Genomic DNA, 16,806 nt, shown 5'->3' with positions numbered 1-16,806 from the left:
CAGGTATGAAAATACAGATTGTGACAGCACTGAGGCTGCTGGAAGGATTAGTTGTTTAACTAATTAGTCGATAGACAGAAAATGAATCTGCAACAATTTTGAAAAGCCAAACATTTTTTTGGTTTGTCTGTTTTCTTTCACTGTAAATAGAATATATTCAAGTCTCAGACTGTTGGTCAGGCAAAACAGCCCTTTTGAATTGTTTACTCTGACCTAAGGCAATTACAGAGATTTTATGAACGATGAATCCATACCATATGGAGAGAAATGAATATTACTACCGCTGAGAAAAGTGCTTTCTATGATCCACAAATTAAAATAAGATTTACAAATGTGTATGATGATTAGGGAGTAATCTGTGATGTTCAATATCAGCCAATTCAAAGAAATGTAAAACAATTTAGCATATAAATACAACCCAACTGAAAAATAAATGTCAGCATTTTAGACATATATTTCTACCTTTATTCATTTATTAATCTAATAACATCTGCTCTTGAAATGTCCAGCAATTAAACTTTAAAAGAGTTTCCAAACTTCACTCTAATGAAATCCAATCCTCATGAATCGGGTGACCTGGACAAAACACTTCCAACTGCCTGTAACGAAATGTATAAAAAAACAGAATATAAGTGTGAAAAACTGACCTCGACTCAAGATGGCCCAACGCATCCAAACTTTAGTTGCAAGTATTTAATCAAAAAGCAAATTTCATCAACAAACAAAATTTCTGTAAATAGACCTAAAGGGAATGATTGACAACAGGGAAACTCAGTGCTTCTAATCAGAATCAAACTGAGCGTTATTTGCCAAGAATGTGTACTACACATAAAAGGAGTTTGCTCTCAATACATAGAAATAAGTTCCACATCTGACTATATATAGATATATCTGCTTATTAATACAAGCACACATGGAAAATGCAGTTCACAATTTTGCTTTTTATGTTGAAATAGAGGAAGCTCCACAGATACAACATATGACAAAACAACTGAGAATAAACAAAGGCAGAAAGCAAGAATTCAGAATAATGGATAATACGCTATCGTATATTTTGCATTAGAGATTGCTTTTTGTATGTGTTTCTCTCCTCTTTTGAGGACGAATACCTTCCTCAAGACACACAATTGGTCAAATAAATGATTTATGAAAGTAACTGTTAGTTGCAGCCCTAAATAAGACATTTTGGAGGCAAAGCCTTTGAATAATTGGGGCTGTAGGTCGGATGTCAGCAGCAAACATAGTGTTACTGACTGTGAAATCGGTAGAATGAGCAATTTGTGGAATCTCTTCCCTGTGGATCCTGACTGCAGGCTGGCAAATCCAAAGTGAAAAGCCCTGCCTTCATGTGGGATTCCTCTTCTCACACCACCATTGCAGTGCATTAGTGTTCATGAGCCTAAAAATCCTGATAAGATATCTCCCCTTATGTTTTAAATACATAATATGTCTCTGTGGCCCGAAGGTGAATGTTGCTTTCAAAGGTTGTGTCTTTCAGCTCCTTAAGAATCACTGCTTTAAATTCAGATTGCGTCATATTTTGTTTCTATCATTGACTTTCTGTCTCCAACTGTGAGAAGAAGAGTGGACTGCAGATACTGCTGAGTGGTGCAGTACGGGGTGTAGCACTGTTATCTTCTTGACTAATGGCCTGAGAGTAGCTTCTTACTCTATAGAGGCTGCTTTTACTTAATCACCAGACTAGATAGCTGCTGTCACTGTGTTGGCGCGGGTGAGAGGGTGATGGGATGTTACTTTTGTCTGCATGTACAGTGTAAAGATATGTGTTAAGGAGCATGGAGAAACATGTGAGAGTTTGTGCGCCGAGCAGTAGCCTGCTGAGGATTCATGTCTCAGGGGCAGACAGATACAGATACTGTAGCTAGACAGACAAAAAACAAACAAAAAGGCTTGGCATAAACATGTATAACCACCCTTAGCCTCTTTCATCCCTGGACCACCCACTATATCCACATCTCTTTATTCCCAAACCTCTGAATGAGTCACTTCCAACAGGCTGGCTCACTCCAGTTTATGAATTAATCAAACTTTTTTATATCTTCTCTCTTTGGTTTCATCTTAGTAAAATGTAAGAGTGCTTTTGCCTTCATGTGCACAGATGTAGTTCTGGTTAATTAAGAGATGGACATAGCTACTGTGATGTCACCTATTGGTTTGTGTACTGCCATTTTGAAGCCAGGAGATTGACATGTTGGCACCACCTTAGTTTTTTGATACCAGTTGGACCAGGACAGAGCGGGGGAAGGCATGCTAAGCCGATTGAGACTGCCCTCAGCTGTTAATATGGTGCTAAGCTAAACCTAAAGAGGAAAACTGCCAATTTTACGCCGTTCGCTGCAGTGACACAGAGCTGGTTAAAAATCTCTAGTTTGCTTAATTTGCCACCAGTCAACCCTAGCTCTAGCTAGCTAATGGATCAAGACATGTTCAGGTGACCACACACTGTGAGAAGGTCAAAGTTTAACCCAAACATAAGTTTGCATGGCGACCAGTCAATCACAAGGTAGCCTAAAAGCACAACCTGCTTTATCTTCTATTTTATTCTAAATGGGACCATAATTTACAAAATGAACATTATGCTGCATTGAAGAAGACTTGAAACTAGTTATTGAGACCATAAACTTATTTTCCCACTGACTGAAATTATACTTCTTTTTGCAACCAGTGGAAATGCCCCCTGCTGGAAATCAGAAAGAATACCGGTTTAAGGCACTTCATCATTGACTCCACTTTTCAGACCCCGTAAATCTTTATTATACAGTCTACGTGTGCTATGCACCCCTCTTGGAGAGTCTTTGCTGATAACAGAAGATTTCAATTACTCGTGTCGGAACGTCTTTGTTGATTCAAGAGCATTTCCAACTGAATAGTCAAGGTGTCAAGCATGGCTGCTAAGGACAGCACTCAACGATAGTGGTGCTGAGTTTCAAAGGGCTGTCGCGGGACAAGATCTCTTTTGTTATACGTGGAGGCTATTATCATCTGGAGAGTGCGGTCAGTTTCTCGATACCAGACATAAAACAGGCTGCTGCCTTTCTTAGTTTAACCTTTCTGATTGAGGGTGTGCTAATCAGTGAAAGTGGCCGCTGCATTCTTGGTTGCACATGATTGGACAGCAAAAGTAAAAAGTGTTGTTGTAGAAATGTATTCATTTTCCTTCAGAGAAAGTAGACAGACAGAACTTTTGCCAAGGGAACAAAATTGAGTTATAGATTATGCAATATAGATAATAATAGGGGAAATATACACATCGCAAAGCACAGAACAACATGTTGGAGAGGCGTAACAGCCCTGTATAACCTACAGCCAGGGGTGGGATGATTTTAAGATCAAGATTCCATTCATCTTTAGATTTTAACTTTTCAGCACTGACGGCTATGTTGTTGTTATTCAAGTACATGATATCAAGTGTGATACAACAGCCCTATGGGGTAATATAAATAGGGTAATTGCCAATCCTGCTTTTGATTTTCATCATTAAATTTGAAATCTCATTTCGATCAGTTTTCTATTTCGAACTGAAATTGTGACAGACACCCCTACCTACCTAGCCTTGTGAGACCATCCTGATTTCGCGAACTCCATTGTATTTTACTTGCAGATCAGTCTTGTAACGTGTGGTGGATAAAATTTGGACATTTGGAAGTTTGCCTAGCGACCAAACCAATCAGCGTTTGTTTTTAGGTGGATTTAAGTGTGACGAAACGAGAAGCGACTGTTCAGAATAAACAACATGGCGGCTTTTACTTTCTGAGCTTTGCCTCGACGCTCTGTTAGTACGTCATACACTTGATGTGATTGGTTGATTTGGCCCCGTATGTTGGTGATAGACAGATGGTTTATCCAATCAGCAACCAGTATTTTCGCCCCTTCTCGAAAGATCTCCAAACGAGAGTTCCCAGATGGATATGCTGAGCAAATGAGAATCATGCGAATCAATCTATCTGGCGGAGTCAAAAAGCAAATAAAAAACAAATAAATGGTGTAAACTGTAGAAAGCTTGGGCAGATCAACTTCAAGAAGGATTCTGCTTTAGGACTGCTGAGCAGGGAATAAGCATCGAAACTTATGAGACACAGACAACCACAACCTTCACACTGAGATACACAACTGTGAGTGCTTTTCTTGCCAACTTCCAGTTTGGTACTCATGCAGGCCAGCAGACCCCTGCACTTCCTCGCTTATGTGTTCAAAGACGGTTGCGCCTTCTGTGCACTCCCAGGGAGAACAGCTTGTAGTTTGATTACATAATTGAAAGATGAATATTGTGCATCACATGATCTTTTGCCCATGCATGGGACAGCTTGCCGGCTTTAGAGAGTTATATGATTGAGTAATTAAAACCAGTTAATGCGGATGTTTGTGCTCATTCCTAATTAAATATGGATACAAAACACACTTCAGGAGTATTTTTTGGAATGAAACATGACAGTGAAAATGCTTGTAAAATTAAGATATGGTTACATTAGAAAAAAAGGAAAGGAAAATATACACATGCACACACTTAATAATAATAATAAGTTACACTGCAGTGAAACGCTATTTACTGAGTGTGCATCTGTGGGTGTACAGATGAATATCCACTCTGATTTTTGTTATTTGTCTTATGAGCAATGGTGCTTTTGAAGGGTCAAACCCTGTCCTCTGCAGCCGTGTATAACATCCTGTTAGTCTTTTGGTTACTTGTCGTATTACCAACAACAATCGGCTCTGGCTCACACTCAACACTGAGACGATGGTGAAGCATCAGTTGCCTTCCCTGGTAACGTAACCAGTTGCATCTCGTGTGACGGGGCTGTTGGAGGCACCATGTTGTGACAAATGAATTCAAACGCTGGTGAGTTGTTTTACTTCTAAACAAAAGGCAGAGCTGCTGAGAGATGAATATGCAGTATCTGATGTCACTTGTTTTGCTGCATCCAGACCTTAATTATATTTAGAACTCTGAAGAGAGATCTGAATACATCTGCAGCGTGAGACACATTCATTACAATCAAGGCAGAAAAAGAAAAAAGTAGAGGCTGCTTTTCAAGTGTTAACACTGCAATGACTCACTCTTCCCAATGGAACAGGATGCTATACGATAATTCTGCCTTATCTGTGAGATTTCTGATGATTTCTTCACGTTTAACATCGTGCATAGCTGGTGTGAGATTGGCTGCTACAATCATAATGCTGCATCAGACCTGCTGTGAGTCACTTACTGTGATGGCAGGAAAAATACAAGGCATCAAACCAGTTCTAATGCACCTGTTATTTCTGCATTTAGGTTTTTCTTGGCTCAGAATGGGCCTTTGGGGGGTAACTAGATAAATGCTACTACTAGATACAGTAAATGAAATGTTTGTGTTGCCTTATTTGAAAGAAATCTATGCATTTTCCTTTTATTTCTGAGCAAACATAAGTGTCTGAATAAAGGAAACCTCAATTAACAAAACTGGTAAAAAAAGGAGGAGGGGAGGGGAAGGGGTCAACCCACTGTTTCACTGGATACGTGGGGATACCAGAAGAGGAGGATGTCAATGTGGCTTAAGCAGGCCAAAGAGCGGGGAAGCCTGAATCTGGATGGTAAAACTGAGATTAAATACTCCGGGAGGACAAAAGGGCCTTGCTCTCGACAGTAAAACTAAGTTACTAAATAAGGTCTCACTAGCACCAGCTCTCTTTCTCACTTTGGAAATTTCTGAGATACCACAGACATGATTGCTTCTTCACATCACAGAGGTCAACTGGTGATCATAGTTTAGTTTCAGTGGTTTATTTGGATTTCCATTCCCTCCACGTTTTTTAGTCTTATAAGAACCCTCTACAAATGTTATAGAGGGACAAAGTCTCAAAATTATCGACTTATTTTTCATTAAATCTAGTAAACAGATATTTCATCAAACATCCATTCTTCAAACTCTCGGCAGGCAAGTTACTGCAGCAGATGAGAATATCTCCGACATTTGTCTCCGCATTTTACTGGCTCCTTTTTAGATCCTCATTAAAAAAAGATGTACTGAAATGTTCCCCAGAATAGCAACTGCATCATATTCTCGATATATAAACAAAGAGATGAACAATCCGAAATATGACATATAGCGCAACAAAATGTGACGTCAATCCAAGCTCTATATAACCTTTACTACAATAGGATTATATGACACACTCATGCAGTGCAGACATTCCCTGATGGACAAGGACAAATAGCAAAAGGTGCGGTGACTCACCCCAGCTTATCTGTTTTCATCCGGCAAAATTACATTTCTCTGCTTTTCCGTGCATACGAATATGTCAACACAAACATTCTGTAGCGTTTTCCCGCCTCAACCACACATGCTAGACATTGCGGAAGGACACCTAAGGCTCATGACCTTACAGATGGCATGTGTGCCAGTTACATGGTTGGGTGGGTTTGTTATGTGTCTGCGAAGATTATTTAGTGTATGTGTTGTGACACTCCATATTTCTGCTGCAAATAACAAATGCAAGTATGTTGTGGGGAAAAAACAGTGGATATTTGTATGAAGACAGTTTTTTTTTTTTGGAAAGAAAATGAATGCGAGACAGACTGGACTGTATTTGTTATTAAAGTTGGCAAGTGTAATCATCACACATTTTCTAATCAGTATCTGGAAGAATAAACTAATCAGCATGGAGATGAGAATTGGTGAGTCATCCAGGGCAGATGATGAGCTGTAAATGTACTCATTTACTAAATCCCAGTTGATGAACAGCGTGGAGTCGAGCTGAATGGAGAACGCCGTGACAAAAGCAGGCACCAGCGTATGAACGTGATGGGATGTGCTGTATCCATGTGGCATGTGGAACTGTGTCAGCCAATGAATAAAAAGACCGAGATTAACTATATTTTCTAGAGGTTTCATATTCCTTTCATTAGTTATTCTGTTTTGGGTCAGATAGGTATTCTATGTGGAACGCTTTGCTCAGCATTTCTTCTTCACAGGAGGTGAAGCTATTGGAGGAGTCAGCATCTCGGCTGTGGCCATGAGGCCCGAATCGGAGAGCTGTGGCATTTGTCTCCAGAAAGGAACGAACTGGGTTTCGCAAATGTAGCCTTGATGGGTCTGTTTGGGAGAGTTTACATGTCTCTGGGCAAAAAAGAGCACACTTTTCACAAGTACTGTATTAATGAGGTGTCTACTTCCTGCTGTGATTAAGTCTTCTCCTGAGGCTGAGACCAACAAAAAGTGTGGAAAAAAGAAATCTGTGATATGTCACTATAAAGGTAGTAATTCTTATGCAGCAGAGATCTTCAACACGGGGTCCTCGGATATTGCAGAGCAGCCAAAAAATAGTTTGATAATTTTTATTTGTCAAAACATTACAAAAACATACATTAACATGAATCCAACATATTCTTGACAAAGATAAATCGGCCTATTCATGGAACTCAAAGGACTCTTTTTTGCAGTGGTATCAAAATAGATCTTGAGTATCATTGTTTTTTTATACTACAGTATATATATTTATATATTTTTATACTAAAAAAGAAAGTTAAAAAATGTTTACTAAAATTCTGGTATCATGACAACCTTACTTCCACATTAACATTAACATTAAAATGTGAATGAATAATAATTCATTAAATAATTCAGTCAATAATTATTATTTGAATAGTTTATATGTATATAAGCTCTAGGCTGCCCTACCCAGTTCAATTTGATACAATATACAGTAGAGGGCTCCTGCTCTGTCATTCTTTCATCTAAAGGTGCCTTGGCCTAAAAACACCAAAGACCTCTGTTCTGTAGTGATTTGACCTGATAACGTGGGTGGATTATAAAATGGGTCTACCAGGTGTAGCAGCAGGTGTCCAAGGGTCCTGGGGTCCTTCTGTGGGAGGTGGCTGTGCATATGATTTGTCATTGCATAGTGAAAAAGCAAAAAATCCCTTTTAAATATCTGAAAGAGCTGCCTAAAGGCCGTTCAAGTGCATATTGTCAAACACTAATGTTAGACCAAAGGAGTCATTGAAGCTAGTCTTGAGTGGAAGAATTACATTTCCATCTTGCTGCGTCTCTGCTTGCTTCTCAGTCAGCAGCGACCGATCTGGTTCTTTTCAAACAACTTAGTCTGTTAACGACTGGGCGACAACGAAATGGCTTCTCATAAACCCAGCTGGACACATTATTGGATAATAGGGGCCTCATGAGCCCCGACTCGACATATCATTGTGTAGTTTAAGTCGCACAAGACCACGTCACTTTGTGAGGAGAGCACACGCTGTGAACTATGAAAGGAACGACTCTCACCCAGAGCAAATCACTTCCCTTCGTTTGCAACAAAGAGCGTGAGCGAGAGTTCCTTGATGAATGACTCACTACATTTTCAACAAGCAAGACTGTTATACACTCAAGCTGATATGTTACATGACTGTTGGCTGCATGGGTCTGTGGAGACTGCTGTCCCCTTCCTCCAGCTCTGTAGTTTTTGTTCCTTTGCTTCCAACACACTGAAACCTATTACAACAAGTATTCTTCCCTCCTTTCTTGGTGCCCCGTGCAGTGAAGCTTTAAGGGAAAACAATTCTTCAGACTTCTGAAAATAATGCAATTTTTTGAGCACTTGCAAACATGAACTGTTAGCCTCCTTTTGGCAAACGGAAAACTGAATAGAGCCCCAGATGTCCAGGCAGAGGAGGGTGTTAAAACTGTTGAAGGACTGAATGAAAAAAAGACAGGTAGAAAGTTCAGCCACTCAGTTAGGGCATTAGGCCTTGAAACCTAAAGAGTGTGTTTGGTGGAGATTCAGTGATCCATCAAAGCAAAGCCTGTCTTTCTATTTTGCCTACTGGAGAATCTTTCCTCACCGCATTGCCTTGCAGTAACTCCCCCCACCCCCTCTCTGTCTCTCCATTCTTCTCTCTTTCTCCCCCCGTCTCTGTCTCTTTGTCCTTGCAGAACGTTTCCTGGGGTAAGCAGTACTCTTATGCCCTCTTCAAAGCCATGAGCCACATGCTGTGCATCGGGTATGGCGCCCGGGCACCCGTCAGCATGTCTGACCTGTGGATCACCATGCTGAGTATGATTGTAGGGGCCACGTGCTACGCCATGTTTGTGGGTCACGCTACAGCTCTAATTCAATCACTGGACTCCTCACGCAGGCAATACCAAGAGAAGGTAAGCAGCAGACAGTGACATTATAATATTAAATATTATGAAGAAGATAGGGTCTACATGATTTGCATAAAATGGATATTGGAATTTATTGAATTAAGTACCTGCTTGGTATGAAGAACAAATCTGTCACGTTTTGTTGTTTAAAGGTAAGCAATGCTAATAACCAGTGGGACGGTCTTAAAGTAATAATCTGAGGCTTTTGCTCTTTCTGACTGCATAAAATCCTGCTCATTGCAGCTAGATTTAAATAAATTAGATCGTCATTTGGCACATGGACCAATGGTTTGAGCTCTCACGGATCACAATATCCGGGGCGAGGACTAGGAAAGAGGATTTGCTTCCCGCAAGTAGATCACATAAGGCCAACAGGGTGAGGAGGTCTGTGACATGACCAGCTACCTCACTGTCCGTATGCTGCCAGTAAATACATTTTATTCTTTTCGTCCCTATTACATCAGTTTTATCCAGCATTTCAGCCGAGCCACCATCTGTGATCCCGCTGAGGGGCCTCGGCAATTCCCAGAACACATGGCCATGACTGATGCGCTCTGAGCTCACACGCAAGAACCTGACTTTGACTCCCAAACTTTTTCCTGAGCTTACGCTGCAGAAATCGATATACAGCCACCATTGTAGTGCAGTTGATTATAGTCCTCTATTGTATGTCCTGATCCCCTTAAGGACATAGGTATGATTAAAAAAAGGAAGAGCTGACCTTTAACTTATGCGGTAACAAAGATGATGTAAGCTCGGATAGACTGATACATCTACCATGTATCTCAGCATTTTAAATATAAATGATGAAACCAAAAATGATGCCAAAAATTCTTGTCTTCTTCACCTTTTTGCTTAGTTTGTCCGTAAATTGTTTTCTTTTTGGCCAACAGTCCAAAACCAAAAATATTAATTTATCAACAAAGAAAAACAGTAAATCTTCACATTTGCATTTTGCTTGAAAAATTATTGAAACAATATTTTTTCTGTCTATCAACTAATGAATTGACCAACAGATTCAGCTCTTCAACAAAATGCATGATGCTGAAAGAATGATTTTTCATTGCAGCCTGACTGTATTCATGTGAGCATACACCCAGGCACGTACTGAGGCAGGACTGGACTAGTACACAGCACGAGTACACATCAATTATCCTGCAGGAGGTTGTTGCAATGATTCTTATCAGAGTCACCTTGGCTGTGACTCTTAACAGGACACGCTAAAATGCCAGTTCATTAATTTACACCTTGCACATAAAAGCATTTAGCCATTATCAATTCATTCTGAAACCCTGGCTTGACCTTGTCAGCTGCTTCCATGGTCAATGGAAATCTAAGGAAACAAAACGTGTTGTGTATGTGTTTTTGCTGCAGTGTTGCAGTGTTATACATGGCACTTAAAATTCATCATTAGCAGCACAAGCTTTTATGCCTTTATGCAAAGTACAAAACTAATTGCTGCTGCAGTATCATTACAGTCCAACCCACCCACAACTTACATTAAAAAAAACATGGTGGACAACATCATGCTGAATGGGATCATGAATGGTAATTATTCATTATCTTCTAATAGATCTAATGGATCATTACTTCAGGTCTGACCAGAACCAGAACTGATAATATATCAGAAAAAGTAAAGATCTGACTTTATTGATTGACAGAAAAATGAACAACTATCTTTCTTCAAGCAAAAAAGCCAAACATTGTCTAGATTCATGTTTCTTAAATGTGACCTCTTCATGCTTTACTTTGTCGTTCTTATTAATGAACTGAACTGTTGGATTTTCGGTCTGTTGGTCAGATAAAACATTACACTGGGCATTTTTAACTATCTTTTGACATTTTATTGACGAAATGATTAATTGATGAAACGAGAAACTAATGGGCAGGTTAATCGATAAAAGAATAATCATTAGTTGCAGCCCTAATCAGTAGACTTGAAATTTAATTCAGTGCATGGAGCTGATTTATTCACAAGCCTGAATTCATCATGAATGTAACTTAATTATATGATTGATCATAGCCAGATGCACAGATGTCGCGGCACCTTCACCCAAAAATGAATGACGGAGGTCGCCCTCAGCCAACAAGTCAGCCATTCTAAGTCACTGTTTGAATTAGTGACATGTGTCTTGCTCAGTATGTGATGTACATCTGCTGCACAGCAAATCTGCTTAATCTACATCCCACTTTAGCCTTTCGACATTCCTCCGGGCATCAAACTGACAACTCTGAGGCTGTGAATGCCATGTTCATGGTAACAGAGCCCCAGTGAGTAGTCGGATTCAGCTCGGCATGATTTGCTGCATGGCTGTGCATATCAGTGGAGCAGGCTGAGGAGCAGCAGGGATGGGTTCAGGGTGCTCAGCCTGTAGTCATTACATCTATCACTGCCACAGCTGGGGGGTTGGAAACATGGAGAGATGGATGGTAGTGTGAGGTTAGACATTAGCTGAGTACAGATGATGTTTATGAGAAGATGAGGAGGGAAGAGGAGGAATGATGCAAGTAATTGTTCTTGTCGATATGTTTTACTTAATTTACACAAAATTGTTTGATTCTCTTATGTTTACAAAAGAAAAAAACGATGTGATTAAAGAAAAGAAGGCCATCCTTTAAAAAGATTGAAAGATATAGAGGAATTGTAGGAGGGGGTGGTGAAGTGATGGTTTAAAACCTGCATGGTCTCTAGACATGCCTGCTGTGATGCTCTGGTGCTGAATCACTGTAAACCAGCAGGCAGCTGTGTGTGAGAGTGTGTGTGAGTATGTGTGTGTGTGTGATGTCACACAGCAGCTGGAGAGCTCCTCTTTACAACATATATAATCTGTGCCTTATTTCATATACTGGCTGAACATGTTGAATGTGCAGCCATCAATGTCAAAAAGAGTACATTGTAGAGTAAATACATTGAAATCTGAATGCACCCAAGTATGAAAATTGTAAATACTATATGCAAAGTTTGGCACTTATATTATAAAAGCAGTCATAGATAATTTAGTCTTGCTGAAAGTTAGATAAAAAGATTTATACCACTGTCATGTCTGTACATTAGATATGAAGCTACAGCTAGGAGACCTTAGCTTAACATAAAGACTGGAAACATCTAGCCCCACTCTGTTCAGTGCTAATACAATCCTCCTATCAGCACCTCTAAAGCTCACTGCTAAATATGTAACACTTTCCAGTCTTTATGCTAAGCTAAGCTAATTATCTGCATGCTCAGTCTTCTCATCAAACTCTTAACAAGATTTCCCAAAAATGTGAACAATTTCTTGTTTTTACCTCCCAAATGTTTTGTGCCATTAGCATTTCCGAAAACATGTCAAAGTTTTGTAAAAAGCTTTGTAAAATACAGTATCAAATCGGTATTTCCTCAGCCAGAGAGGCAAAAACATTCAATTGTTTCCTCTTGATGACACACCAATAGGTGTCAAATCCATTTGTGAAGGATCCATTTCAGCACATGCAAACAGCAGAAACCTTTCTGTCTTGTCTCACTAAGTTGTCCTTGTCATCCAAGAACACATTCACCAACAGCAGGTGCATTTTTACTCTGAATACCAGTTATATTTAAGAAAGAAGAAAGGTCCAAGGCACTGTTCTGGCAAAAAGTTAAAAAGCCTTTATTCAGTTGGCAAATTCATGGTTACATTCAATGCTTTTACATGTTAAAATAGAGCTGCTGGGTTACAACCCATGCATAGTGACACATACAGCCTTCCCCAGGGTTATATTTATATTTAAGGTATATTTAATTGGAATTTACTACATCCTACACTACATGAAAACATATATTTCCATGGGATGTTATTTTTCGCAGATAACCAAGTGCCCCTAAGGCTGTATTACATCAACAGGAATGGATGACAGCACCACTGGCAAGAACAGAAGTGGGTTTATTTTGTACCAAATGGTTCATCCCAGTGTGAGTGTAGAACTGATTATATCTCTAGAGAGAGAAAGGCACAAAGAAAGACAAGGAGGAGCGCAGTCAGCATTTATCTTAATTGCTCCATTAGAAAGTACAACTGGATAATTAACCAATAGAATTACAAATTTGGGAATTAAGTCATCATTAGGAGAAGCTGACATGACCCAAAACTGGAGGCCAAATTTTAAACCTGAAGTATCAGGGACATGTGGTGATGCTTAGTGCCTGACTCTGTGCAACACCCTCCAGCTTCTACTGTAAACTTAGTCACAGTGTCACCCTTCTGCAGCCGCGAGAGGAGTTAATGAAGGAGCCGTTGTGACTCAGGTGTCTTCTCTCCTACTGACAAATCTCATCACAGTGGCCATAGAGCCTTCTGCCGCACCAGACTACCAACTTTCAGCTGCCGTTGGCTCTTATCCACCGCTCTACTGTGATTACCAGAGGCAGTGTGGGAGACAGTGTTTATTTTCAGGTGTCAGGGCCTTGGACTGGCTGGGAAGATTGTTTTCATGACCCTGGTCCTGTCTGAAAAACCTGTTTGAGGAAACAAGAGCTGAAGTATAGATGAGGCCTAGATAAAATTAATTACTAGAAACAGGACGGTCTTCACAGCGTTGTTACTGGCAGTATTGCACAAATGGAAAAGTCCTACATCTGGCCATGCATTTGAGAAAATAGGCCATCACAAAGGCCATCTGGCCACAATAGATTTTATCCTTTCTTCTGTCTATTTGCTGCACTGTACTGTAAGGGACAGCAGTGGTTTTAATATCATAATGTATTTATTTGAAAATTCCATCAACAATCAGAGAACTGAAATATGTATTGCACTCTGTGAAAATGATATGTAAAGCACAACTAGTAGACAGACTGACTCATATTTAGTTTCATATATGGGCCCCCTGCTCTTACAGGTAAGTTACCAGAGGGGCCAGTTTTTACACTTTAAATTAGTTACTTTTCATTGCATTACTATTAGTTTTTAATGCCACTTTTATTATTTTTTTAAAGATCTCATATTGTAAAAGGTGAGATTTCCATGTCTGTTTTATTATGAAGGTGGTTGAGGTGCCATATAAATACTGTGAAATTAGCAAAAAGGTCAATCCACAGAGAAATGCACACAGCCTGTATTCAGAAACTGTGCCTTTAAACGAGCCGTCAGGACTTCCTGTATTGTTGTGATGTCACAACTATACTAAATATAGGTAGGAAGTGCTGCTACAGTGCCAGTGACAGCCTCTCCACGGCTGCAATGATGGTGCAGAGACACCAAGAGCGTAGATGCAGAAAACACTGACTAATCAGAGCAGACTGGACTTTTTCAGGAGGGGTTCTTAAAGAGACAGGCGCTAAAACAGATCATTTCAGACAAGTATGAACCTGAAAATAATTATTATATGGGACCTTTAACTTAAACAGGAAACAATAAGAGTTAAAGAAGAGAGTATCCTTTTGTCGTCACCTTGGCAGACGCTAAAACATCGATACTGTACTCAAAGAAAACACAACAAAATACTCAAGAGGAAATCTGCAAATAGTTAGCAGTCATGTAATGTGTGCCATCTGGTTAATTGTCTATGCAGCTCTTGAATCTCTCCAGGATATCAGGTACACCTTGCTAGTTCACATCAGATCATAGCTTGGTTGCCCATTAGGACTGGGCTTACTGCATGGGTGAGATAATCGGAACTGCTACCTTGATCTGACATAGCCCCGGGCCTGTACTTGTTCCTACTTTCCTTCACCACCTGCCTCGTTCTGTCTCTCCCTCCCCACACACAGAACAAGGACATGGCACTGTGACTATGTGAGAGCACTGCTTGTCCTCAATACAGAGACACAAATACACACTCAGTGAAGACTGGAGCTTTGTTGTTTATTCAAGGTGTACCCTGCTTGTTTGTATTACTTATTAGCACTGTCAGAATATTTGGTCTACATATACAATACATGCAGCAACTAACATCCACCTGCTTTCTTTGTCTTCCTAGTACAAGCAAGTGGAGCAATACATGTCCTTCCATAAACTTCCAGCAGACATGCGGCAGAAAATCCACGACTACTATGAACATCGCTACCAAGGCAAAATCTTTGACGAGGACAACATCCTGAGTGAACTCAACGACCCTCTCAAAGAGGTGAGACAACTTCTTTCTTAAGCCCCAAAACTGTATTGAAGCATTGGTAATTTCACTTGGCAAAATTTCTATCATTCGAAGGTTTTATTTTTGGAACGCAAAAAAATACGCCTCAAATCAAACAATATTAAAAAAAAAAAACATTTTTGACAGGTAAGCTGTCACAGTGGTTTGAGTGTGGGAACATGAATGAGTTTATTCTCGCTAGATGACGAGTGAATCTTCGTTTGGCTCCTTTAAGTGCTCAGGAACAGAAACTGAACTGTCATCTCATCTTACAAGGTCAAGTGAGGAAAAAAAACAGCAGAACGGATTCTCCTCAGCATCCCGGGTGAACCCAGACAGAGCATTCGTTATGATGTTAAGATGTTCAGAACCTGAGCTACAGAGCTGTTCAACAATCTTATACGTATAATATTTATAAGTCATCGTTGTTGCACAGATGCACATCTTGAGGTTTGACTGAGTGTACAGTATATTGTTCACTAAGAGATATAATGAGAATGACATTTTCAAAAGTTTATTGTGACCAGTTTTTAAGTTCCCGGCTGACCTCCTCATATCAGCAGATTACATGGGTAATTAAGCATGTGGATGGGAGAGGAGAGGGCTAAAAAGCAAAGCAAGCGTAGGAATCGTGACCATCTCTCATGTAGCCCCATTAAGTCACCATGCAGTGGTGTGGGGAGTTGCGGCACGATCCCAGGCACAGAGAAAGGTGCAGGGAAAATCCTACAGGCTTAGTCCACCGTGCACAGCAAGCAAAGTTAAAATCTGCATAGAGACAGCGTCGCACAATGAAAGCTATACCCATGGGACAGACAACAAAAACAAACGAAAGCACCATTACAAAAGAGGGCACATAAACTAGCTTACGTCGCCATTTCACTGAATTACTGTTTTAAAGATATGTCAGTTATGGATTATTTCAACAGTCTCTTCCTCCCAGGGACGGTAGAAGAAGCTGGTTAATTAAGAAACTACTATTTAGGCTAAAGACCATGTGAAGTTTTTGTCTGTGTGGCTCATTTTCTACAGCATATATTACTGTGAGTTATTTTCTAATAAGATTAAGATTAAGATTAAGATTAAGATTAGGATAATCAAATGGCAAAACTGATGTATGGTAACGCATGTGAAAGTAAAGATTCAGTTGTGCTTTTGCTACTTTTCCTCCTACTTTTTTTTTACTTTTTGGTTCAGTCTTTTTGCAAAGACAAGACAAAAAAAATGAGAATCATACAGACAACCAAACAACTTTTATGAATATTTCTTATCGTTTTAAGAAAAGTCACAGATTGTGTATCTGCCTCGTGAATCGGATCCACACCAAAATCAAATGGGTTCTTCTGTGGCCCATGCTACACCCAAACCGCAAACATAGTCTCCTTGGTGGAAGTAAAAATGATGGTCTTTGTCTGATCATCCATCAGAGAATTAGGTCCGTTGTTGGGTTGATTGAGTAATATGCCCATCATTTCTAGGGTAGGAGCATGTGTGATTATGTAATGTTGTTTCAAGAAAACCAACAAAAACATATAGAATGAAAAGCAGCTGACTAGAAGCATGGCCTAAAACGGGCCAAAAC

General features: G+C 39.9%; 1 protein-coding gene across 1 annotated transcript in view; it reads left to right on the top strand.

Moving 5' to 3' along the window:
- Positions 1-16,806, top strand: part of hcn1 (hyperpolarization activated cyclic nucleotide-gated potassium channel 1) — a gene marked incomplete at both ends in the record, with an annotated part of 72,670 nt that overhangs the window by 35,559 nt on the left and 20,305 nt on the right. The window contains 2 exons of the mRNA XM_083929927.1: positions 8,928-9,146; positions 15,072-15,218. Of these exons, the coding sequence (XP_083786053.1) occupies positions 8,928-9,146; positions 15,072-15,218 (366 nt within the window). The remainder of the gene's footprint in view (positions 1-8,927; positions 9,147-15,071; positions 15,219-16,806) is intronic.

This window comes from Echiichthys vipera, assembly GCF_963691815.1.
Source record: "Echiichthys vipera genome assembly, chromosome: 16".
Classification (NCBI taxonomy): Eukaryota; Metazoa; Chordata; class Actinopteri; order Perciformes; family Trachinidae; genus Echiichthys; species Echiichthys vipera.
The sequence above is the reverse complement of the archived record's forward strand: the minus strand, read 5'-3'. Positions and strand labels throughout refer to the sequence as shown.